This window comes from Molothrus ater, chromosome 3, assembly GCF_012460135.2.
Source record: "Molothrus ater isolate BHLD 08-10-18 breed brown headed cowbird chromosome 3, BPBGC_Mater_1.1, whole genome shotgun sequence".
Classification (NCBI taxonomy): Eukaryota; Metazoa; Chordata; class Aves; order Passeriformes; family Icteridae; genus Molothrus; species Molothrus ater.
This window is the reverse complement of record NC_050480.2, coordinates 47902599-47928767: the sequence shown is the minus strand read 5'-3', so window position 1 is coordinate 47928767 and position 26169 is coordinate 47902599. Positions and strand designations below refer to the sequence as shown.

General features: G+C 34.4%; 1 protein-coding gene across 1 annotated transcript in view; it reads left to right on the top strand.

The window, feature by feature from the left end:
* ADGB (androglobin) overlaps positions 1–26169 on the top strand; it is a 98910-nt gene that overhangs the window by 28744 nt on the left and 43997 nt on the right. Inside the window, exons 9-16 of the mRNA XM_036381260.2 lie at positions 6563–6657; positions 9031–9205; positions 9931–10021; positions 12758–12902; positions 20392–20437; positions 21983–22148; positions 24042–24105; positions 25724–25826. Of these exons, the coding sequence (XP_036237153.1) occupies positions 6563–6657; positions 9031–9205; positions 9931–10021; positions 12758–12902; positions 20392–20437; positions 21983–22148; positions 24042–24105; positions 25724–25826 (885 nt within the window). The remainder of the gene's footprint in view (positions 1–6562; positions 6658–9030; positions 9206–9930; positions 10022–12757; positions 12903–20391; positions 20438–21982; positions 22149–24041; positions 24106–25723; positions 25827–26169) is intronic.

Sequence of the window (26169 nt, the reverse complement as noted above, 5' to 3'; positions counted from 1 at the left end):
AAAGAAAATAAAAGGAGAAGAGAAAGAAAAAGGCAAATCTACAGGCAAGTTGGGAAAAGCCCAAGGCCTTCAGGACTTAACTGAAAGTAAGTCCTTTTGTTTTGAAGAGAAATACAGACAGGAGTTATATGTAAAGCAAAAGTCTTTGCTTTAATTTTGTTTTGAACTTAACTGGGGGGAGGTTGTATTTACTTTTGGTTTTGTTTAAATTGTAGTTATTTATAGCTCACATTACACACTGAAGTCATTCTAACCTAATCTGCAACATAGATTAAAAATAGTATATTGCAGTACTTTGTTTTAGTTAGCATTTATAGTTAATGCTAAAAACAAACAAACAAACAAAAAACCTCAAGAAAATACATTTTAAACAAATCAAAAGTAAATACTAATCAGACAGCTAAACAATCAACCAAGATATTTCAAATTTATTAGCATAAACTATAGAAGAGTTTCACAAATGTACAATAAGCTTATATGCTCTTGACTTTGCTTATGTTTGGATACATTTGGCATTTCCATGTGACTAGCAGCAAAAACCACTTATTAACTTGAATGATTTGCAGTTGCAAATCAGTAGGTGAGAACAGGTAGAACATCTTCCTAAGGGAAATAATTACAAAGTAAAAATGAAATTTACTACATAAATGGTATTCCTGCTTCTTGATTTGAATCCTGATTAAAATTAGAGATTTAAATAATTTTAAACTGCACCAAACCAAGATTATGGTTTGTCTTCAGCAAATATATTTATTTAAACTCCTACCTTACATACCACTAAATGAGTTAAACAGCAGTAAATTTTAAAATACATTGCAGGAATGTAGTTTGCTTTAGTGCAGCAGGTGTGGAATAGGAAAATGAGGTGTTTCATGTGAATATAAGTACAGTGACTAACTAGTACTCAAGCATGTGATGAAGAAAAGAAAGCAAAGGGGAAGCAAAAGAATCTAAGATACGTATTCTAGAAAGTGTGCAAAAGGAGTGAAAGAGCATTTAAAAAAAGAGGCAGTGCTTCCATATGAAAAGTGACATGATATTTAGATCTTTATCCTGCCACTTATAGCGCAGTTTATGCTTTTTTGTGAAAGACAGATAGTGTCCTGTGAAGAGGTTATTCAGAAAGATTATTAATTCAGGTCTCAAGTACACAGATCAGAGAAATCTTTTATCCTAAGTTTGAACCAAAAAAGACTTTTGGAGAAGAGTAAGAGCTAGGTATCCCTATAGTAGCAGAGCAAATTTAAAATTATTAGACTGAAAGGAAAAAAAAAAGGAATTGAAGTTTGAAATAATACTGAATTATGATGCATTTTTGTTGTGAGAGTGTAGCCAAAAGAGGGAAATTTTGCAGGCTTTATGAGACACATGGTCTGTAGACTGGCCCAGGACAGTAGAACCATTGTTGTGCATAAAATAACATCACAAACTAGGTCTTGATTCAAAGTCAGACTCCAGAGGCAGTAGTTGTAAAAAGTTCCTGAATTGTTCTGGTAGAGTTTTGTAACAGTGAAACAGTGGCTTTACTTAATATAGCAACATTTTTTTCTTTTTTTTATTTTCTTTTTTTTTTTCATTTTAAGTGATTTGAAAAGTGCTTCATTCCCATCATGATAAAAGTGCTTATTTTCCAGCTGTAAGCTTACACTCTACCTGTTGACTGTTGATTTCAAGGAAAGTTTTCTTCTTTGTGATAAATATGGACTATTTCTAAAGAGATATTCAACTGCTCCAGATGTTACTTATATTTGAAATTTAAAATGGCAAAGCCTTCTGTATTCATTGCATTGTATATTCATGACCTTTTTATTCATGACACATTGAAGTACCAGTTACTGCTAATTACTTGGAAACTTCTCTTACAGGCTTTTGATTTTGTGTGGGCTATAATGTTGTCATGGATTGATGCTGTCTGGCAGCTAAGCCACCACCCATCCACCTGGTCACTCTCCACAGTGGGATGGGGCAGAGAATGAGGACTGAACCCTTTGCTCAACCCAGTGTTCTTGCTGGGGTGGTGGAGTGAGAAACAGAGGATTTAATGGTGTGTGAGCTTGGCTCAGCTGTCACTGACATACTGGTGTGTTTCCCCCAGCATTTTGGTGATGTATCTAAAACAGCCCCACAAGGGCTGCCCTGATGAAAGCTCAATCCCAGCCAGATCCAATACAAACATATGCAGTTATGAACCACTTGCACAGTCAGACCAACGCCTGCTGCACCCCACAAACACAGTATGATCATCGAAGCATTGAACTTGTTTCACTATTCATCCAGTTGTGTGGATCCAGCTGAATAAAAAGCCCTTGATATGGTCAGTCTGAACTCTTCCTGAGAGCAACCAACTTTGTCTTTGATAAAGGACTTATCTGAATGACTTTGATCTGACTTTATCAGTCAGCCAGTCTTTGAGAAGTTCTGGTAGACAATTCATGTGTTCCTACTGATCCATTTTAGTATACAAATCTGTACTTATCCACTCAGCAGCTTTTTCTTCTGGTAGCAACGCTTTCATGCTTAGGGTATCCCCCTGTTTTATGAGCAGTTTTTACACTGAAATTATAAGAAAGGATATGATATGATATGATATGATATGATATGATATGATATGATATGATATGATATGATGATATGATATGAGATAAGGTACTGTGAGGTAAGAGTCCAAAGTGACACAGGGTCCCCAGGCAGTTGCGAAGGAGAGCTGCTTTATGGTAAAAAACAGGCCTTTTTTGTGCAGTCAGGCCTTTATCACTTACATACTTTTAAATCATAACAAACATAATTCAACCAACCACCATACACCATGATGTGAACACGTTATGGTGACATACCTTGCTTTTCTGCCTCTAATTCAGCTGAGTCACTTTCCCATAGTCCTTTCCTGCTTAGCTGAAGTACCAGACCTGAGCCATGATTTTACAAGGCCTTCCCTTTTTAAGGTTTTACCTATATGCAAAAAGGTAGTCAATCACCTTGTTCCTATAAAGAATCACCACTTTGCTTGTATTTCGGTTTCCAAACTACTGAGTTTCTTAATAATTTCTGAACTGCTGGAAAGGGAACGCTATTCCATTTGAAAGGTCATTAGCTGGGAATTTGGGAGTTTCTTCTAAAAATCAGCCATGTATTTTGCTAATCTCATTGTGCCTTGATACAAATTCTGTAATTAAAGACAATATTTTCTATGTCACAGAAGTGTTGAGATTATTATTATACTTAGAAGTTTTTGAACTCAAGTAGATCTGTAATCATCAGAGGCAATGAGATAAATGTCACATAACTGTAACATTCTTATAAATTTTCTTTTACCTATTCAAGAGTTTTCATTTACAAGATGGATTGAAGCCTAATGTTTTGGTTTTCAAGTGCATATCATCATTCTATGATATTTATGTCAATTCTGAAGAGCACACAGGTTATTTTTCTGAAAACTCAAAACTTCCAATATGCAAAGCTAATCCAATATGCAGAGTTAACATCTGAGCTCAGACCTGATGGTCAGGATATTAAAAGCCAACTGATGTGTTTTCATAGAATGGTCTGGGTTGGAAGCAACCTTAAAGATCATCTAGTTTCAACCCTCTGCCATGGGCAGGGATGCCTTCCACTAAGCCAGAGTTCTCAGAGCCCCCCCATGCAACTTAGCCTGGAACACATCCAGGGATGGGGGATCCACAGTTTCTCCGGGCAACCTATTCTGGTGCTTCAACATCCTCACAATTAAGAACTTTCTTTTTAAGCCTGCCCTCTTTCAGAGGGATCAGTTAGAACAATTTCCCCTTGTTCTATCACTCCATGGCCTCAAGAATCGCTCATAAGCTTTCTTGTAAGCTCCTCTTTAGATACTGGGAGGCTACTCTAAGATCTCCATGGAGCCTTCTCTAATCCAGGCTGAACAACAAAAACTTTTGCAGCCCTTCTTCATAGGAGAGATTCTTCAGCCCTCAGACCCAGACCCACTTTTGTGGTCTTCATCTGCCATCATTAGTCCTTGGAAAATTATACTACACCATCAACTCTTGTTTGATAGATAAATATTTAAAAGAAACATTAAGAGTGAGAAAATTCTTTGCAAGTCATATGTAAAACATATGATAAACAAATAAAAATTGTTAAGATCTATTAAAATAAACATTTTTAATTCCTGACCTTTTTTTTTTAAGTGATTGGATATGTATTTTGCATCAATCAATTAAAATCTTACTTTCCCTTCGCAAAGGGATGGAAGCATTTTTTTGGGTTGTTAGCGGTCATTCTCTGTAAGTGAATTTGCAAAGCTGCAAGTGCGAAACATAAGTAGCTATACGGATTCAGAATTTTTTAACAAAGCAGTGCAGAATTCCTATATTCACACTGATGGATAGAAATAATAGGCTTTGCTGAATCTGTTTTGTTGTACTGTGTATTATAAAATTTTTCATCTAATAATGCAATTTTATCAAGCTATCAGTTTGAACTAGTTTCCCCAAATACTGAATCCACACTAACCATCATTAAACTTGGTGCCAAATAATTTGCATACCTCATCCTCATTTTTTGTACAATGAAAAAAGATCAAATAACATGCAATTTTTAAAGCTACTGGCATAATGTGCTAGTATTGTTATAGTATTATTAAAGTATATATGATGTGCCTGGTTAATAATTTGCATGCTCTAATAATTTGTTCATTGCTCTTTATTGTCTGCCCTGCAGACATTTTATTTCACAACCCATCTGGACTAAATATGACAGCTTTACATTCCACTTGGTATTTGATTAAATACTTTTATTTCAGAAATACTTCTCACATGCAATGAGATTGGTATGCCTTGTGGCACATAATGTTCTGTAAATGTGCAGGACAACATAGCTAATATTGCTGTGTTTGTAACATATCAGATATATTGGTAAGTATTGAGATTAACGTTAATCATAGCCTTGCTTTTGAGCAAGTTGAAACTCACAACTAACACAAGAGCTGTGATTAACATGGGAATCACAAGCATGCAGTGAGAAAAACTAAGAGTCCATTAGAAAGTAACACTTACTTGCCTTTAGCTTATATTTAATTGGATAATTGAATTCCTGGAAGAATATTTCAGATGCAAAGATATTATACTTTGAGAATAAAATGTGCATACCCTCTAAATAGATAGATTTTAGGTCTGATAAATCATATTTTCCAGACACTTGCCTATTTATATGCAGATAGCTTTGTTTTATTTAATTCCACACAAAATACCTATTCTCAGTGCAACTTCCAGTTGAATATTTATTAGACATAGAAAGCAATTATCCTGTATTTGAGGTTAAGCTGAAGGGAGCAATGACAGATGCAGATAATTTTACTGGAATGTTAGATGAGAATAGAATCAGAGAATCATTTAGATTTGAAAAGATTCTAAGTTCATTAAATCCAGCTGTTAACCTGTACTGAAAGCCCACCACTAAACCATGTTCCTCAGTGCCACATATACATATAGTTTAAATACTTCCTGGAATGATGGCTCAACCACTTCCTTGGATAGCCTGTTCCAATGATAAACAACTCCTTCTGTGAAGAAATTTTTCCTAAAAAACATTCTACTGAAAAACAGATGTCACAACCTTGTCTCCAAATTTTCTGAGATGACTAAGGAAAAGTAGAGAGAAATAGATACCTTTCTTTTTGGGATGTCTTTTTGTTAAAACCAGAAATGTATATTTCAAGTATTATGTTTTAGACTTTTAATTTTCCTTCAGCATGAATGAACTGACTATCAGACATCTTTGTTTTCTCTTCATGATTCAGGAGTTAGCAGTGGCTTCTTTCACAGATAAGAGTAGGAGATAATCGTGTGGTTGCCTAGTGCAACAGATTTCTGGGGTTAACAAAGTGAATGTGCCCCTGTTTCTATTCCTTGCCTATAGCAGAATTACAGGCAAACAATTCTATAAGGTATGTGGGATAAGAGCTTCATACTTTCTGAGGCAGTCATCATTACCTCCATTTTTTCATCTCCTTGACAGAAGTGAGAGCAGCTACCCAGGTTTACAGGCTTAGGGTTAGGGTTATTTTTTGTGAAATTATTTATCTCTATTCCATATCCCTCCCTTGGCAGCAATGGCCAGAGCTCTGGCTTTGGATGCTTTTGTTGGCAAGATCAAATTTTGCCTTCACTGGTGAGAAGCATTTAACTAGTACTGACCAATCAGAATGTTTTTACTTCATCTACACAAATTTCGTGTATTGTTTTCTTTATACTAGTATCTACCATTTTTAAAATTTGAAATAAAAAAAAATGTTGAAAGCTACCTCTGACCTGTCATATTTTTTAATTGTATTTTATGTTACTAATTTATGAAAAAGAAGTAAAATATGCAAATGCTGTTGACGATTTAAATTATGTGTTTTTTTCTGTCCATGGTTTCTATTCAAAGTGCATTACAATGAGCTCTTCTTTTGAATATAATAACAGTCAGACAAAGAAAATAGTAATAAAAATAGGACAGAGAAAGCACAATAATTTAGTGTTAGCTACAGCTACATTTTTTACTATTTGCCTTGTTCTAAAGCATGTTGATGTTTTCTGTGTAGAATCACCCACACCACCCGATCCAGAAATGGTGGCGTACGCTGGCTGCATACCGCTGGACTTGTTTGAAGAGGACATTTTTTTATTAACACGAATGGTGAGATCTCTGCTCTCAGGACAGGAAAGCATTACTTATTTTGTTATCAGAGTGTTTCATTTTCTTGCAACAATGTTGTAACTAAAAGAATACAGTTAGCACAGTGAAACAGTCACTAAATGATGACTGTCAGTTAAATTTATATTTTGGTACTTCTGTGTTCTGAACATGCATTTTCCTGCCAAAACCTGCTGATTTTACTCAGCTTTCCTCCACTTTCCTCAGGATCCCAGAAGCTGAAGTCTCCTGAGAGAGACTAGATGTGGACTAGAATACGTATTATGATGAGATACTTCTGAATGGAAAGTCTCATTATTTTAAGGGCTACTTGAAAAACATGAATTTTAATTTTTTGAAGACTGCAGTTAAGATTCCTGATATGCATTTTCCAGTATGTTGCTTGTTGTTAGAGCATGTTATTGAAATACCATGTTTATATCAATTTCTGTCATTAGTGTTGTAACTGGTAAAAGCAGCCAGAAAAAAGTGTAGCCCTTAATGCAGTTGGGGTAAAAACAACAGTTAAATTTCCATTTAGTCACTCACACTCCTTAGAAAGCTTTTTATAATGCCAGAACAGGCTTTCTTGAGTTGATTATTAACTAAGCTTCCTTTTTTTTTTGTACCTTTAAATTACATCTATCATAATTAGATCATTACATTTTAAGCTGCCTTCTCAGGAAACTGGTAAGCTTCATAAAGTAAAGAAATGTACAGAAATGTTTTCCAGGTGTTATGCTTTAGTGCACTTAATTCTTGCACTATTTTCTTTTTAAAAATTGTGTTGTGTATTTTAGGCAACTTTGTAGATTAACTTGTAATCTGTGATATTTTTTTAATTTATTTTAATATAAGGTCTCAGTCAATATTGTCTCTTTGCTAATAATAAGTAATGCTAGTCATCAAAAAGCAAAGTGGAAGCAGGGACATGGGCTTGTATCTTTCCTGCCACCTTAACACCCTGAGTCTCAAACTTGACTACAGTCTGTTGGGATATAGAGATTACTGAAAAAGAGGTATGGCAGACCAAATAGGATGAGACAGATGAATCTATATGTCTAAACTAGTTTTTTAGTAAAGACTTGACAGAGAAATGGAAGTGGACAGAAGTTAAATATAGAAGTATAGAAGATTTCTTATGGATAAAAACCCCACCATATTCAAGGACTGACAAAAACTACACTGATTGAAATAAAGTCTAGAAAATGAATTCACTGGGATAAGAGTTGCTCCCTAAACTTGGAGAAAATTTTGTCATTGACTGCAGTTGTGCCAGAGTTTCCCTCACAAATTTTTGCAGTACCCCTTTTAGCTTTACTTTCTAATGTGGATTTCCTTGGATTGTTGTGGCTTGAATTTGTTTTAGCTTGCTCAAATAAAATGAAAAAAAAAATCAGTAATTGAGTCATACAAGTCTGTAGTGTACTCAACAGCAGCTAAATTCTCCTTTATGACACCTAACTGGTTATATTCAAAATCTGTTTCAATCTTGGATGTTTTAACTGGCATTTTTAATTTAAATTGTTCCCCACTCATCAACTAACTGACAACCACAACATTCTTCTCTACAGAGCTCATAAACACAGAACCAAAGGAACATTTTAAAATTTGTAGCAGCAATCAGAGACTTGCTGATTAGTATGTTAAAGAAATAAGTTATCAGTGATTTATTTAGCATGTAAAAGAAAGTGTGCTTTTAAAATTAAAATGATGTACAAATCTTCTAACAGAACTTTCAGCTGTGATGTTAAGTACCAGACCATTATTATTTTAGTGGGAAGAGCACCACTCGATGTCCACATCTAAAATTCCTCTTAAGTCTGTTCCTAAGGGCTTCAGTATATAGGTCAACTGAAGTGTCTTTATTGTGTTTTATAAATGAGCCATCAAATAAAAAGCCTAGCTTTAGTGTTGTGTTGATTCAAAGCAATACATTACAAAGTATTTACAAATTATCTAAAAGAACAATTGATTTTAGAATTTTAACAATCTATAAACTCAGCATGGAGTAAGGACTTTTTCTCCCAGAAAGTGTTTTTAAGGATTATTATTTAAAATAAAATATCATGCCTATTGTTTTCTTACATATTCATTCTCTTCACTTGTAGGTTATGGTTATATAAATAAGTTAAAGAAGTGATGAATCCATTATAAAAAGTAAAATACATATAAATACTTCTAAGTGTACTTTTGGTGCTGAATATCAAATTCTAATCAGCATGTTTTTGGATAGTCTTGCCAGAGGGACTATATTAATTTCATTTTTTATAGAAGCTATTACATTCCTTTGTGTGCATACTATTCTTGTTTGTTAGACAGATATGAAGAGAAAGAAGATCTGACCCTGTCAGGTTATCCTTCCATGTTTTGTAGGCTGATTCTTCAGAGAAGATGAGGCAATATGGGCTTTCCCATATACATAGCCATCCTGTCCTGATCACTAGAACAAGGTCCTGTCCTCTGGTAACACCTCCAGAACCACCAACACTTCCTCCTTGGAAGCTTTTCCGTACGAAAAAGGAAGTTGTTGTGACATGTGAACCCCCAGGTTTGTCTACTAAAAACTCCAAAATAAATCTGTAATTACATTTTAATTAGTTCAGGACCACACTTATGATCTGTTAGCTTAATTTCAATTGAACTCAATTTTGTATTACTTCCTCTTAGCCATATTTCCTACATGCTTTAAGTGTCTTAATTTATGTTGAAAAAAGCACTCTAGTGGAGCAAATGAAGAGGGGATGTTATCAAAATAACACAGAAGCTCTCTGATGCAGAGCCCTGAAAGCTTCTGAACACCTTTTAAAAATTTAAAGTTTGTGACTAGTCCTGCTACATCAACTCACAGGTTTAGAGTAATTTTTTTCTAGGGTTGTCTGTACTGCAAAATGGAGTTAGATGCATGATATGAGATAGCTTGAGTGTGAAAGTGTTGCAGGCAGGTTAGCAAAGTATACTGGGATAAGAACTAAAGGAAATTGGCAAAGGCAAAAAGTGCTGCCATAGTTGTTTTGAGCTACCCTGGACAACCTTGCATATAAGTTGGCATAATTTAATACTTTGCAGGCTGAGGAACAGAGTGTAATGCATTTATTTTTTCATTATATGTCACCTAGAACCACCCCTGTGTTTTCTGTTCCATTCAAGTGCATGGAAATTATACCTGGAAAATTATTTAGGGGTGACAAGTCCCCATTGGAAGTTATTTCTCAACATTAATAGTATTAATCACTTTTATGAATGTAAATATTTAACAAGTTGCTTTTTTCCCAGAGCCTGTGGTAGAGAAACCTGAAAAATTTGTTGAGATTGCTAGCCTATTTATTAAATACAAATTGGATATTATCAAAATACCAACGGACATGTAAGTATATAATGTAGTTTCAGCATTAGCATTGTGAAAGTGCACTGTGAAAGTGCAATGGCTTATCTTTACCTGTGTCACAGGGAAAAACTGCTCAGACCATTTCTGAAGTACATCAGGACAAAGCACTCTGTTCATGTATTGGTGTCATGTAATTAAGGAGCTATCAGTGAACTGTACATTTAGGATCCATACTGGCAGTACAACAGCTAAGTTTGTATACTGGACACTTACAAAGTGCTAATAAACACCTAAGAACTTCTGAACACCTTCCTGTAGCTAATCCCAAGATGTTCTAATCAGGCACACAGGTGCATACATACACAATTATGTTCACTCTCCAGTCTTTGAGGCTTACAAACAACTCCTGTTTTGGGAGTGCAGCACACACTTCCTGTTGGAGATGCAAATCTCTGGGCTTAGCTTTTCTCCCTACAATCTGCTCATGTCTGCACTGCTGAGAAAGTATCCCAGGGAGTGGACATCCACACTTATCACATCCAGGACAGACAGTCCCCTAGGTAGATGTACACTTCTCAGGACTTCTGACATTGGAGGACAGGGAGTGCTGTCAGGTAAAGACACATTGCCAGATTCTCTACCCAGTAGGGTCCAAGGATGTAGAATTTTTGCTAGATTACTTCTGCCAGAAATAAGAATATTCTTTGAAGTATTTCAAATTTTTCTTCAAACTACTGGTCTTTTTTAATTCTAACATATAACAAGGAAATAATTGACTAGCCAGTCAGTATTTTCCTGGGCATCCCAAGTTTGATATGGAACACTTAATGTTTATGAATTAAAGAGGCTATTCTCTGTTCATGATTGTTACAAAAGGCCTGAGAGCGCAGGTGAAAAGGCTCATGGTCAAAACACAGCTTTGTATAAATGCCTTGTGTTAAAGACTGTTTGGAAGTCCTATAAACCCTTGAGAACTAAAGTCTTTATATAGGGTGTCTTAGAAAAGTTTCAGAAATTGTTGTATACATGACTTCTAGTCAATATTCCATGCTCAGCATAATACTTGCTCCCTGATGAGAAAAGAAAGATTACCATAAAATGTATCAGAGCTGTGTGCTTTTCCCTGGGACACACTGCATAATGCACTTCTGTCAGGCTTCAGCTTATGATGTGAACATTCAGACAAGTTCTAGAATTATTCATCCTGTCTCTCTTATTCTGATTGAGCTTCTGTCATGAAGAATTGAACGTGTCTTATACCCAGTGTATTGGATTATGGAGGATATGCCTTTTCTTGAGACTTGAGTCCAACAATAGGTTGTAAATTGTTGGAGATCTGTACATTTTCTTAGGGTGTGTACACCTTTTGTGTAGTACATCTCTAATAAACTAACTAAATTTGTTTAGTTTTGTCTAACTAAAACACTACATATGTGGCAGGTTCTACATTTTGATCATCATAATTCAACAGACATAATAAACCAGTTGATATTTTAAATTTTTATTTGAACAGCAGCATTTTTCCATGGATGACATGACCTTGGAATATTCTGGGAATGTAATTGTTTTGCTGGTACAGTTGCATTTCATTAGTTAAAGGTACTTAAATTACTGCTTGTTTTCAAACAGCAGGAGTAGAAATATAATGCTCTAAGCAATTAACAGGCTATCAAAGTAATGAGAGATTTGATACTGAAGATGTTGAAGTATTTGCACTTTACCAGATTTTATATTGTTTTTTCATATTTGATAGATTTCTTCATGGTCAACTTACCCCATTTGGGGAAGGATAGTTTATTTAATGTGCTAATTTTCCATGACAATTTGCTACTTTAATCTTTGTAATTTAATTAACAGGTAGTAGCCAAAAAATATATAGCAGGTATTACTATTTCATTCAAGCAATATAGCTGTGTAAATAAGATAAGGGACTTAGAAACACAGTTGGGACTGAAAGTTTTTAATCTCTTCCTTTTCTCATATTAAATTATTTTGAAACACTTAAAGGGAAAATAATTTTGACTGTTACTGCAAAAGATCTTGATCTTTCATTATCTCAGTCCTTAGAAAGGGGGCTAGATAACACATGCTTAGATTTTAATTTGTTCTTTATTGCTGTAATAGCACAATTACACGCTTAAGTCTAATTAGCACGTTTGCAAAATTGTTTTGTTCTTCTCGTTCTTCATTTAACAAGCAAAGAGTTACTTATATTTCCTTCAGTTTTTACTCCTGCCTCCAGTGAAGTCAGCAACAGAGCCTTCTTTTGCTAGTACCAGAATAGGCCTGCACAGGTTTCCTTGGTTATCCTGTGTTTTAGGGGTCTGGTAGCTATGGAGACCCATTTTGAGGGAAAAGAAAAAAATTATTCTGACACAAAACAAACGTTTTGTGTCATTAAAGTAGTGTTTTTAAACGGCCATTAAAGTAGTGTTTTCTTCTTGTCTAGGGGCCATAGTAATTTATTCATTTCTGTTTAAATTTATTCATAGTAATTTATTCACTTCTGACATTATCATCTAGTTTTCAGCTGGCTTGGGTTTTGCTTTTTTGAGGGTTAGTTAAGAGGTCTTTCTATCATAGTTTCGTGTGTAGTTCCAAGCCAGTAATGGCAAGAAATATATGAAGATATGGATTCTGTGCTGCCCTAGGAATCTTTCAAAATAAAGGAGACACAAATTATTTTGACAAAATTCTGCTAAGAATAGTTATGAAGACTGTCATTTGAAAGAAAATGTATGGATTAAAGTGTTTGTGTTCTCTTTTATTATATAGCCACTTTTCACAGTCTGCCCTCAAAAAAGGATTTCATTCTATGTCCCATCTCACTTCTGTTACTGAAACTGATGAAAATGAAAGTGACAGTAATGGGGATATGAATCAAAATGGGAGACACTCAAATGCGGTAGATTATTCTCAGGTAATAATATTTCTATTTTTTAAACTTGACCTAGTTTTATATTACAAAGGAGAGGGAAAGATAAAATAAAACTATTTAGTACTGAAATACATGTTTTCAAAGACGTTGCAGAAAGCTTTTTCCTTTGCTATTTAACTAACTTCCCTTCCCTTTCCACTTTATAGTTATATTGATGTGTATTGATTGGGAAATCTTTCTTAGTGCCTTTTCTTCAACTTTCTTTTTTATGGAAGTTCTATTGCTAACACTGTCTTGGTTTCACTCTTCAAAGTCCTTCTGATAGTAGTATTTTAAGAAGATAATCTGCAGTGTTTTAAATAAATATTACTTTATATTATGAATAGTTTATTTTGACTGCAGAGCAAGATGTACCTAGGCATGTGACTAGAAAAATGTAAACTTTATTAACACGTCTAAAAATGGCATCCTATTTAAGACTGAATGGAAGGACTTCTAGGTAAGCCAGAAGCTTAGGCTTCCTGTGTAACTCTGTGAGGGAATGGCATTCCTCCAAACAGGTTCATTGGATGCAGCACTGACTACAAGCTGGCTCAAACCACCCAAGTCAACGCTAGTTACTTGGTAGAAGTCTCCACTTTAATTTTCCAAGATAGATAAGATTAATCTTACATAAGTTTAATGAAACATTACCAGGATCACTTTGGAAAGTTGTAATAACCGATTTTTGTAATTTTTTTTTGTTGTTTCTGTTTTTAAATGGAATGTGTATATGCTACCACAGTCTGCTTTTAGATAAATCTTTAAGAAAATTATCCTTCTAATATTTAAATTTTACATGCTTAACAGAGAAAAAATGATACTTTCAAAGTCTTTCTGAACAATACATTTCATGAAAAAGTATTTCATATAGGGAAATAGTGGGCAACATAGAGAAATAAAGAAACTCAATATGGCAGTGCCAACGTCTCTTCATTTTCATTCTGACTGCAGCAAACACTACTCAGAAGACCATTTGATAGCATTTCTCTTTTGGCTTTGAATTTTTAAATTAATGGGAGGTAATTTTCTATGTAATTTTTGGAGTGTCAATTTATATTTCCTCTGCAGAGTACCCTCATACCATTTTTATATTTCAGATCTATATGTGTGCTATGTGTTTAGATAATGTACATGTGTGGTTATCATTAGTGGATTTAATGATTTTAAAATAAGGCAATTCTGCAGTGAAGAAGAATGCTTTACAATAGAATATATCTATGACCTGTGATTCTGTGGTATATTTAGCTCTTCAGTACTTTGTGTGCATTTTATAAGCAATAGCCTAATTAGTACTTCAATAGTACTTTACCTTTAAAAGTATTTTTAATAATGGCATCATATAAAAATCCTTACAAAAAGTAGCAGGGTAAAAAGGAGCTGGAAGTATGTCTTGGTTTGGAACAAATTTGGAAGAAAACCTCTGAAATGAGGTACCTCTAGAAACAAATTCAAGTGGCCCCTCCTCCCCACCAGTGTGGGAAATATTTCCTTGGAGAAAAGTGGAAAAACCTGTTTATTTTAACAAGCAAAGTATTCACAAATATGAAAAAAATTAATAATATTGAACAATAGAACCACTTGCTGTTCTGAAGAGATGGCAAATTAAGAAAGTCCTTTTTGCTGTCTGTAGCTCATCTTGCTCAGTCTCTTTTCAGTCTCTCCTGCTCTGGAACATGCTGTGTCCCAGGCCTCAGTGGGACACAGTGTGAGCTTCCAATATTTTTTCTAAATTTTCAGTCCAAAACCAGTTTGAACACTTCCAAAAAAAATCAAACCAAAACCATGCTACAGTGCAAAAAACCTCTCTGCTAGCAAAAAAACTAACTAAAAGCAAAATAAAGTTCTTTCTCACTGTCCATGCTGCAAACAACACACACCAAAAGAAAGAATGCGAACCAAGAAGTGCAATTTCTGCAAATTCTGTGCTTCTTCTCCCCCTTCTTCACTCTCAGAACCAATCTTAAAAGTGCAAAACCTAATATCCAACATAAACAGGACAGATGATTAGAAATAAAAGTCTCATAAAATCACATTAAAGCAAAGTAGCATCTTATAGCATATAATAATTATTGTTTTCATTACTTCAGTCTGTAGGTGTAGAAATATAGATTTGGCTAGTTGCAAATTAATAGAAGTTTATGTGCTGGAAGCATCGAAGGAGTGTGAAACATCCCTTAGATTTTCTCCCCTAGTCCAAGAGTGTTTTAGAAGGATGATCTATTACAGTAGGACATGCAGTTAAGGAGACACAAGCACAAGTATGAAAATACATGATAAAACTGGAATGGTTGGAAGAAGACATGGATGGTATGTAGGCAGGGCAATCTGATTCAGACATGGAATGTAAGATGTTATGAACAGCTAATTGACTTGCACATGAACTTTACTTTTGCCTCAATTTAAACTTCAGTTGAAAAATTCTATGCCTGTTAATAGCTATAGTATGCAAGGAGAACTTCATTTTTACAGATTAGAGAAGAAAGTGGTTTTTAACTTGGAGGGCAATCTCCTTTTTTTCACATATTAAATCTTTTCATCAACAAAATTATGTGGATACCTCTCACAAATACATAAAGGATGAGCTTGCTTTCTGTAGTTTTTAAACTTGAGATAATAATATATACTTTTTAAAAACAAATCAATTAGTGATTAAAAAAGCAAACACTGAAAGAGAAACTTTTTGATATCCCAAATTCACTTTATTATTACTAATTTTTAGAATTTTGTATTGCAACATACTGAATGCAAATAGCTTTGTCTCCATTTTAAACTGTGTGATTACTAGTCAGGAGACATCAGCTTTAAAACCTTTGATACAGATTTGGTAAATCTTTGGGATACAGCAGTTCTATGCTTTAAGCTGACTGAAATTCAATCACCTCTTGTGCCAGATGCTCAACAAGTTTAAATTGGCATATTTCAATTCTCTCTAATGTAAACTGCATGGAGTAACTCTACTGAATATCTGATTCACTGTTCCTAAGGTCTGTTGTCACAGAAACAGAGACGAATGATACATGAAAGACAAAATTCTAGAAGCTAGATGTACCTTCTTTGAAAAATATGAAGTTGAAAGACATGCCATTATCCCTCATGTCCTCAAAGTATTCATGCTGAAATATAGAAATGCTTCATTATTGAATTTTTGAAATTTTTTTTTTCTCTGACTTTCCCATTCACTGATTTTACAGTCCTGGTAGCATTTGGATTTGCACTAGGGAAAATATTTTAAAATAGCTAATTTTGGCAGTTAAATTGATCTTGAATCACTGTTCTTAAGAAAATGCATTTTGTCAATTTTTTTTAAAAACTCCATAACATAGAGCCAAATTCTTATATGGAGAGGCTCTCTTTTATTCTTGTTCAATAGGAAGGTAAGTAATTTATAAGTGTAGCACACATTGAAATCCATGCGAAAGTATTTTGTGGCCAGGAAAAAAACAAAACTGTCATCATATATAAATTGCACAGTCTTGCAGATTTCTGCAACAGTAATTTTGTCAAACACTTCAGAGAAAAAGATTATCCTGGAGTAGATAGATGTTTCCTTGTAGATCTGCCATTCAAAAGCCTACTTGAATATTCTTCATTGGGATGAATTTTTTGATAGAAGTTATCTCCAATTCCATTGAGAATAAAGCTCTATGTGTTCTGTTTGAGGAAATGCAAAGCAAGAAAACCAGAAATGTTTACCATCAGTATGTGCAATGGCTACTAGATATTTTAATATACTGACCTGATTGCTACGTTCATATGTCTTAAGCAGAACACTCATATTTCTCTTTTTGGCTACTTCAGTGTCAAGCTCCCTGGCAATGCTAATTTTTGGCACAAAAGTGTTAGAGTCTCCAATCTGTCCCAGTGACACCATACAAAAAACTTGTTCTTCAATGCTCATGTTTCCTTCATGTTTTTTGATTCAGTCTGTCCATTATCTTCTTGTGTGTAACTGATACCATTTTATTTAATCTGCATGCTCTGTTGTGTGCTCTTTTCATGTTCCCCATAAATGTTACTGACTGTTGTGTCATAACAAGCTTTTACTTCTTTTCTCTCCAATCCTTCTTGTGTTGTATTTCCTAAGTGCTATGAATTGGTATTGAGTCACCAGGAGAGCTAGGTAAGAAATAAAACAAATCTATTTTCCTTACAAATGTTATCATTTTGTAAATTACTTCACCCTGCATGAAATGGAAATTCCCTGCTTATTATTTTCAGGGAAAAATTACACATGACATATAAGGCACATGAATGAGAAGAGAGACTTGAGAAGAGGCATTTAGACATTTGTAGTACACAGACACTTTAATGGGCCCACAATTACCTACTTGCACATGCATATTGGGCAGCTTCAACATTACAGACTGAGTAAAAGAGGTGCCAAATTTGTAATCCCGTATTTTTAAGCTATTTCTATATCTCAGTGTGTGTACAGCTTTGCAGATGTTTGCTCTTTTGTAACATTTCCTTTTTTCAAAACCCACCTCTGTTACCTACCCTCACATTACAGGTAAAATGAGAACTGATATTCCATTTAGTGAACACAGTGACTGAGGAATAAAAAAAAGGCTCCCCAAATGACTATAGATGCAAAACCCTTTGATGATATAACTCTCAGGTGAATGTCAAACCTGAAATTTAATACAGGTTTAGATCTTAAGAAATATTTTTGGTCATCTTTGTCATTTTGAAGGAATTTAAATGGATTTTTTATCTTAAAGAAGTGTACCTGAAACTTTATTCCTTCACTTGCACTTATAGTTAGAAAGCTTATTTTTTTAAGAAGGCTGCTTTTTTCACAGAGTAACTGGTATGTTAAGTTTTGCCATGCATAATTTGTACAATAGAAATGGCAACTGTTTTTATAAGAATATCAGATAAATTTTAAAACTTACTTTTTGTTAGATTTGAATAAAATAAAAATCTGGCTAGTGTTAGGAGGCTGAAAAATATGAATTGAAACCTTGAACATTACAAGATAGCTATAAATTTATGAATTACAATTATTTTTACAAATATGCATTAATGATTATGAAATTTAAGAGATGATCAATTGTATTTTTAAGTCATCTACAGATTTTTCATTCAGATTTGCCATTCATTGAAGGAAGAATAATTATTTCTCCTAGAATCTGTGTGCATCATTCCATGTTCACAGCTGGATCTAAGTATTTTCTGATTTATTTCTTTATAAGATACTGTGGCAGCAGAGCTGACTTTTCAGACAATGCGCGTTCATTACAGAGGAAAAATGACTTTATTTTCTATTTCTGTGCCAATGTCTTAGGCACAGTACATGAAGCAATAGTATAAAAGAGTGAGAACTTTCTTGACACTCGTGTTGTCTCCAAGTCAGTGAAGATTAGGTAGATGAACACATCCTATACCATTGAAAGAGCAGGCAGCTTTTGACTGTATTATGCTTGTGCTCCAAAAACTGAGTAAATGAGCCTATGGGAGTCTCTACACAGCTGTGGTTAGACTGGTTTCACAGTTCAGACTGCATGAAGCTACTAAGAATCCAGATTTTCCTGGGCACCTTCTCCTTCTTTACTGCAAATTCTGTTGATGCCATTTTTGAGGATTTTCTGTATCTTTCCAGGCTTTCCTGCTGCCAGCTGTTAGTACTGACAAAGTAGCTCTATATTAAGCTGCCTCATGTCCATACTAGAAGTGTGGGTCATGTGTACTGTCCATGAGCAGTATATTGGGCAGAAAGTGCAAGACTTGTTGGACAGAGTTGCAGTCTCCAAGGCTTATATTGTAGATCTTGTACCTTTTATACTTTGGACATGCCCAGAATTTCTGAGAAGAAACTCAATAAATTGTACAGCTGACATGCATCTGTTTGGTAAGTCCTGTGACTCCCACAAGAAATTTGGCAGCATTGGAATTTTGAAAGTTGTAGGCTCACATGGAGAAATATGACAGCTCTGTGTATGTGTACTTCTGAAGTAACATTTTAAAGGGAAGAGATAGTCCGTGTGATTTTTAGACCTGTATGCTGAGACATGACTCTCAATGGGACATGAGAAGGGATCACAGCTTGACTTGTTCTGAACAGTTGTGTGTACTGAGTTCTGCCAACAGGAGCTGAAGTACATGCAAGATGTGTCCTTTTCAGCTCATAGAAAAACAAAAAATTAATCTTTAAAAATAACTGTAAAACACAATATATTTCCATTACTAAATTCTTAACCCAAGTGTTAACAATTTCAGCAGTGTCTTATTTTTTCTCTTAATTGCTCTTAATTTTAGATCTGTCCCCAGCTTTGACTCATGAACATCCAAAAAACACAAAAGTCCATAACAGACTGAGAATAGAATTTCAGATTTGTGCTGTGCAAAAATGAGACTTCCAAATTTCCATAATAAACAATATTACAGTTAAATTATGTGCATTAAATTATTTGCCACTTCCAGCTTTGGGATAGAGACTCTTAAATCCGTAGTTTATTTGCTCAGCTCTTTCCTTTGTAAATTCAGACAATATGAAACACCTAAAATTTTGCCAGAGGTGAGATTCCTGAGCCTGTTCCCATGTCCTGAGCCCATAGAGATTTTGTAAAATGCTGCAGGGAGCCTTTTACTGGATCTAGAAATTAAAGTAGGAAGCCATGAGGTTTTCCTCTAAGGAAGCATTCATGGGTCCCTTCACATAGTGTATGCAGGGTAGTCTGTAATAGGAGAGTTGAGGTAGACCTGGATTTCCAGCACAATCACCTTGTGCAAGGTTTAGGTACTGTTGTGACCTGCTATCCAGTCTAACTCAGACTGTCTAAATTATGTCTGTCTGCCCCTCAAAATATATTTCTTGATTGTACTGAAAAAGCATAAAAGCTCCAAGTCAGCACAGCTCCCACAGCTCTTCTTTGAACTGCAGAACAGAAAATCACTATGTATGTCCAGCTGCTGGCCTGGTCAGTGCCACCAGCTTCAGCATCAGCACCTTTAACACATGTGAAGATATATGAGGTGTATATGAGGAGTTTGGGTGGGGAGAAGGGTGACAAATCTGGGTAAAGGGAGACCTGGGATGAAAGGAAGGTTGGAAATTTGTTTGTAATAGCTTTTATAGGCTTTAATATTTGCCTTTGAAAAAAAATTGAATTGGTTGTAGAACAGGAATATTAGTTCTTAGAATAAAACGTACTTTATTGTCAAAAACCAGTAATATCAAAGAACATTGTTTTAATAGTGAAGTGGTATATGAAACAGCTTTTATCTCACATTGCAAATGACATGTACTGCTCTAGAAAAACATCAAAAAACATCAGTCTGTTGCTGATATGTATGTAGGTATTATGATGAAATTTGCTACTTTTATTTTTCTTTTAAAAACCCAGCCCAAACCCATGATGATAACTTACCAGTTTGTTTCTCTGTCTCTGGAAGGACTGCCCCAAAATCAGGTATTTTCTCTCACAAAATAATGCAAGATTATAATCACTATCATTACTTTTCCTTGTTTTGTTTTTTCACTGTATAGAAGACCAGTCCCTTGTTGCAACAAAATGCAGAGGTACTCAGTAAAGGTAAGTGTGTGTAAAGTTTATAGTCAGATTTTTACCATTCCCATGTTGTTTGGTGTCAGTGCTAATCCTCATGGACATATATCAGCAGTCTTACTTATTTATGGGTGTTGGTTTTACAGTAAAAGATTTCAAAGAACTGCTAATAGTATATATAATTACTTAAAATCTTTAGGTTTGTGTTCAAAAAAAATTCAAACACTTCTCATAAGTTACTCTCCAGAAACATACAGTAGATTTTGTACAGAGAGCTCTTTTTAAACAACTGTGAATTATAGTATTTTCTTTTTTTTTCCTGAAAAATTGCAAAAAAAGAACCAAAAACCAGCTTTCATTTTAATGTGTGTTCCTTTGAAATATGTCTTACATCACTATTTGAAGAGTATTCAAAATTTTTTCAAAACTAATACCACATTTTTTAATTACTTTGAAAGCTTGAAGGATTTGGTCAGAAAAATAAGAGGCTCTTAAAAATAAGAGCACTGTGGTCATTTTACTAGAAGTCTAACACCCGTGCTAACTTAAAGGAAGAGGAAGAGGAAGTCTCGATTTTTCAGCTTTCAGGTAGTTTTTCCATAGTTGAAAGAAAGGAAAAAGGCCTTTGGTGCATTTCTTTCAGTTCTTGAAAAATAGGTGCAAACTAATTTAGAGCCACACATTAGCTATGTGTGTATTGGTGATAATGAAATATTGCAAAGCACATTTATATATAAATTATGTATGTTTCTAATAGCTTTCTCATTTGTTATACCTTATGTTTGAATATTACCTCATCTTTTTTCCTCAGAAAGCATTCTAAATTAATAGCTGTTCAGTTCTTCTGTTCTCAGTTGTTGAGCTATCTCAAAACTTCTTTTTGGGCCAGTTCAAAGATTTGCAGTAACTACTTATATGAATCTCAGAGAATAAATGTAGAGAAAGTTACATTACAACACAAAAAGTTAGTGAGTGATTGCAAAACCTGGCTACGTGTTAATATTTTGGCATGAATCTGACATTAATTCTCATTTTCTGATGTGATTTAGTACAAATCTGTTTCTGTGTAGAAGTAGTTTGATTTGTGTGAGTAGCATCATAGAGGTACTAAGTATCAGAGGCAAGGCTAGGCCTTTGTGTCCTCCAAATTTCTCTATATTTTTTTCTGTGCGTTGTAAAATGCTGCCTCATTAGCCTTTCACTGAATAGAAGCTTTGGACAAGAGGATGTATTTTTCTTTATATAGATGAATTTAGGTTTGCTGAAATCATATGTATGTATACCTAACGAGCTGATTTTGAAGATTCTAGGGTGCAGTTCAATATGTGGTAGTTTATTGAGGCAAACTACTTAAGCAGCTGCAGATTCAAACCCTTAATTTCTGTATAGAGTTGCTTCAGTCACCATTTGAGTTATTTAGGTTAGTGGGATAGCTTTTAGTTTTAAACTGTATGCATAATAACTGATGTATGCATAATTTTCTTGTAATTTTAGGGTAATTTTTAAGAATGATACTACTTTGAATTTCATATTGTCATTGTATTGGTTCTGTGTGTCTTTTTATCTTTGCAGAAGAACATGACAATATCAGTTTAGATACAAAACAAATGTCAGAAAGAGCTGATATGGATACGAAGAGCCAGACTGGGACTAAATCAAAGGATGAAACAGCATCAGAAAAGATTTCAGTTTCCAGGGAAACCTGGATTACCTTTGAAGACTTCTGTATTTGTTTTCAGTAAGGAATAGAGGGTTTGGGTTTTATTCCATACAATATACTGTATAACAATGGTAAAATTCAAAACATGGCTATATAAAAATTGCATCATCATAACAGGTCTTCTTTGTATAGCTATCCTGCCTTTCAGGGTGGCTTCAAGGTTACTCTTCAGACCATATGTACTGTCCCTGTTGACAGCTGAGGGTCTGTGGCTGCAGCCCTGCTCTGTGCCCTGGGTGTGTCCTCCAGAATACAGTGGAGAACACAACACCCGCTCCATAAAGCAGCTGTCAGACTGCAGCTGAGGTGGAAGATTGTAGGTCATGGAGTGTTGTGGCAATTAGGTGCTTTTACCACCCATGAGGCACTGGACAGGCACAGTCTGCATCAAGACAACGCAATTCTAAAGAAAAAAATGTTGTTGAAATCTGTTGCCATCAGTATAGCTTTGCTTGATCAATTAGATGTTTTGTCTCACTCCCTTTTCACTATAGTTCCAAGGCATTTATGCCTCTGAAAACATAAAAAAGCTAGTGTACTTGTAGCATCATATCTTCAGCTTCTGTCTTTCAGATTTAAGGAGCCTGGTACAATACATATCCTTTAGATCCTTTAGAGAATATAAGATTGCTGAGGGAAGTAATTTTATCAGAGAAAATTCACCCAGTTCTTTTCTTGTTTGAATGTGTAACTGAGGTTTCTTTATGAAGCTTCTATTTTCATAAATAAGTGTTTAAATTCTACTGACTCTATAAAGAAGAATGTATAACTTTTACACCAGCCAGCAGTACAGGAAATTTAGGAATAAAAAGCCATAGATCAATTTAGACCTTGTTAAGATTTCCATGCTACTTTTAGGTAGTCCTAGGTCCAGGAAGATAGGACATTCAGAAAAAAAAAGTATCACAAGCAGTTTAATTTCCTTTAAAAGTCTTGGTCACATAGAGAGAATGTGAAATAAGAACTTTCTACCTTATTAGCCAAATGTTAAAGTACTGTTGACCTTTTGTAGACCAATATTAATACTAATTAAGGCAAAAAACATTTGTCAGTTTCTTATCTCTAAATGAGTGAGAGTTTATTTTCACAGTCAACTGATAAAGTAGCTGTTAACAGAGCATCTTCATTGACCTTTGAAGAATTTATCCCTCAGAAAAAATTAGGCACCTAAGATTTTGATTTTACATGTCTGTTCAGTTGAAAGCTTTTCCTTCTCTGTCATGCCTACCACTCTAATACGCTGAAAATAAGAAGAATGTTCATAGTCCATATCACTTTGAGAAGTGAGGAATATTTCAGTCATTGTAGGAATTGATATGCCAGCAGTAGATCAGGATTTCTGTGAAGTTCCTGAGTAACAACAGCATTGATTCAGATCTGATTCCATCCTCAATTAAAGCTGAAGCCACTTATGCCTCCCTTGGTGAAATCAAAATCAGAAAAAATTGTAGTCAGGAACTATACAGCTTTCTGAAGATCTGCAAACAGCACAGGACTGAAAAAAACCATTAATAAAATATATAAAATAGTCCATCTTTCAGTTATATTTTGTACAAAACTTCATTCCAGTAATTTTTATGTGGGTATGGATGTTTTAGAGTAATATTAGCATGTTACCATTTACAGGTTGAAAATAAACTAATTAGTGGGCTGACCTCCAATGGAAAAGTGTAGAAATGCAGCAAATATAAGAATTAATTTCAGCTGCTTTCTCTGGAGATTAAACTTATTCACCTTTATTATAACCAAAAGTGTTGAACCATTTTTGAGGAATCGCCGTGAGTCTGACTTGTGAAAGTAAAATAAATGTCTTGTGCTATGAAATAGGCATTTACCTAAACTATGTAATATCTGCTGATTATTTTCTTACACTCATAAATATCTTATATTTCAATTTTATATTCTTCTTAGGAGGCTGTATGTTTTCCACAAGCCAAATATATATGCTTATAATTATCAGAAGACAAGTTTTAAGGTAAATGACTGTATTGTGCTTTCTTTTTCTTTTTAAAGTCTTACATAATTAGATAATACATATAATCCTAAAGGATACTGGTAGAGCATACAGAACTGCTATTACTGAAAAATAATAATGCATTAAGATTACTGTAGTCAATACAAATGTATGTTTGCAAGAAAATATGTAGCATTATATATATGTGTTTAAGAAAAGGAAAAATGCTGTGGAAAGCTACTGCACAATAACAAAAAAATGGCTTATGTGAAGAAAAATGATAGTGAATCAGATCTCCAACACTCTTTATTTTGATTTAAAACTACCTCTTCACAATTTGATGCCTAAATTGAATTTAATGATGATCCAGCTACACAATCTGCTCTTCAATTCTCCTTCATCTTCCCCTGTTACCTAAAATCCAAACTGTGAGTATGTTTAGCATAACACTCCATTTTCTCTGTAAATGCTAAGTCTTTTTGCTATTTACAGCACCCTGCTGCGGGGATTTAGAAATACTCTCTAGTTACATTTGAATAATGGAATTTCTCTAAACCTGCCATTAGTTCATATTATCAGGAGGTTATTCAACATCCTTGAATGTCCTGTCCCAGCTCCTATTTTATAGTGTATCTGAAGTGTAATTGTAGAGTACAAAAATGTAAACTCCAGGCGTGAAGTTCATGTAAAATCCTGTACTGAGAAGATTAACTACATGGATTAATGCTCCATAATTGCAGTATACCTGCAATTTCCCACCTCTCTGTAATCACATCACAAGAAATTTTCCTAATGACTGCACGATATACTTTTGTAAGCCATAATCAGCATTAAGACTGTGTAAGCCTGTGTGCTCTTGTGCCAAAAAAACCCCTAACCCTTTGCTGTAAAACCATTTCAATTTCTAACATTGAAAGAGATTATATGTTTACAGTATTAGGTAAATTCTGTATCATGCTTATAAAAGAACATTTTCATATTATGATAGGAGGATATATATACCCAAAAAATGGATTTATATAGCTCTGGAATATCCAGGAAGACCTGTACTGTAATAGTTCTGAAGAAAGAAGCTCATTCACCATAAGATTTTGAAGAATTACCAGGAGCAATAGAATCATTCTATAGTTTCTAATATTGGCATAGGAATAATGTATTAAAGTTAAGAGAGAAAGATTTTGTCCTCATAGAGATTTGTAGGAGAAAAACCCCTTTGTAAGGGAGGATCACTCATATCTACAAATTCAAAGAGTACTTATTTCTTTTAAGTTTTCTGTAATTAATTAGAATCAGAAAGTTGCAGCAAAACCCAAAATTTTTGGTCTTCTGTTAATTATTGTTTGGCAGTTAAAAGTACTGCATTTTGGTACATATGACAGTATAATATAAAAGTAGATATATTCTCATGCAAAAAAAGTTCTGTTTCCTTTTATTTCTTAAGTGAACACTATTTTACATGCAGCATGAGGCTCTGGGCTTAAATGACTTGTTCTGAAATTTGGAAGTAGTGACAATTAATTGCTTACTTCCCATACCATACCTTAAGTCACCATATCTAAAATCTTACTCCTACTTTGATAAGGCCAGTTGGACAGCATTAAGTGCAAGTGAATGAACAAATGTCCATTTTTCTATACAGTCTTCTGATGAGGAAGTCTTCTATTATTTACTTGTGGACAGTGTGATGCCCATTGAAATGCTGGTTAGCTTTTCTGCGTTAGTACACTGGTATGTCACTGAAGGTAAGGCCAACACACAGAAGCACATGTCAGTGTTGTGTTTTCCCATTCTTGAATATGCTTGTGCTGTTGTGTTTATCTGTTGTTTAATTGGGCAGTTTGAAAGTTTAGCAATAGTTTGAAATAGTCAAATTGGTTTTAAGAAATACACTAATATTCAAGCCATGCTTGATCATTATTTCATTGATGATGAGAATTTTCATGAAAGAATCCCTTTTCTGTTTGTTATAATTTGCTGGAAGCTTTTCATCTGTATATTTCTGGAATGGATTTTCTTGTGTTTCTTGTGGTTTCTTTTCTACAAATTCCATTCTTGCAAGCTACTTTATGCCTTAGCTGATCACAA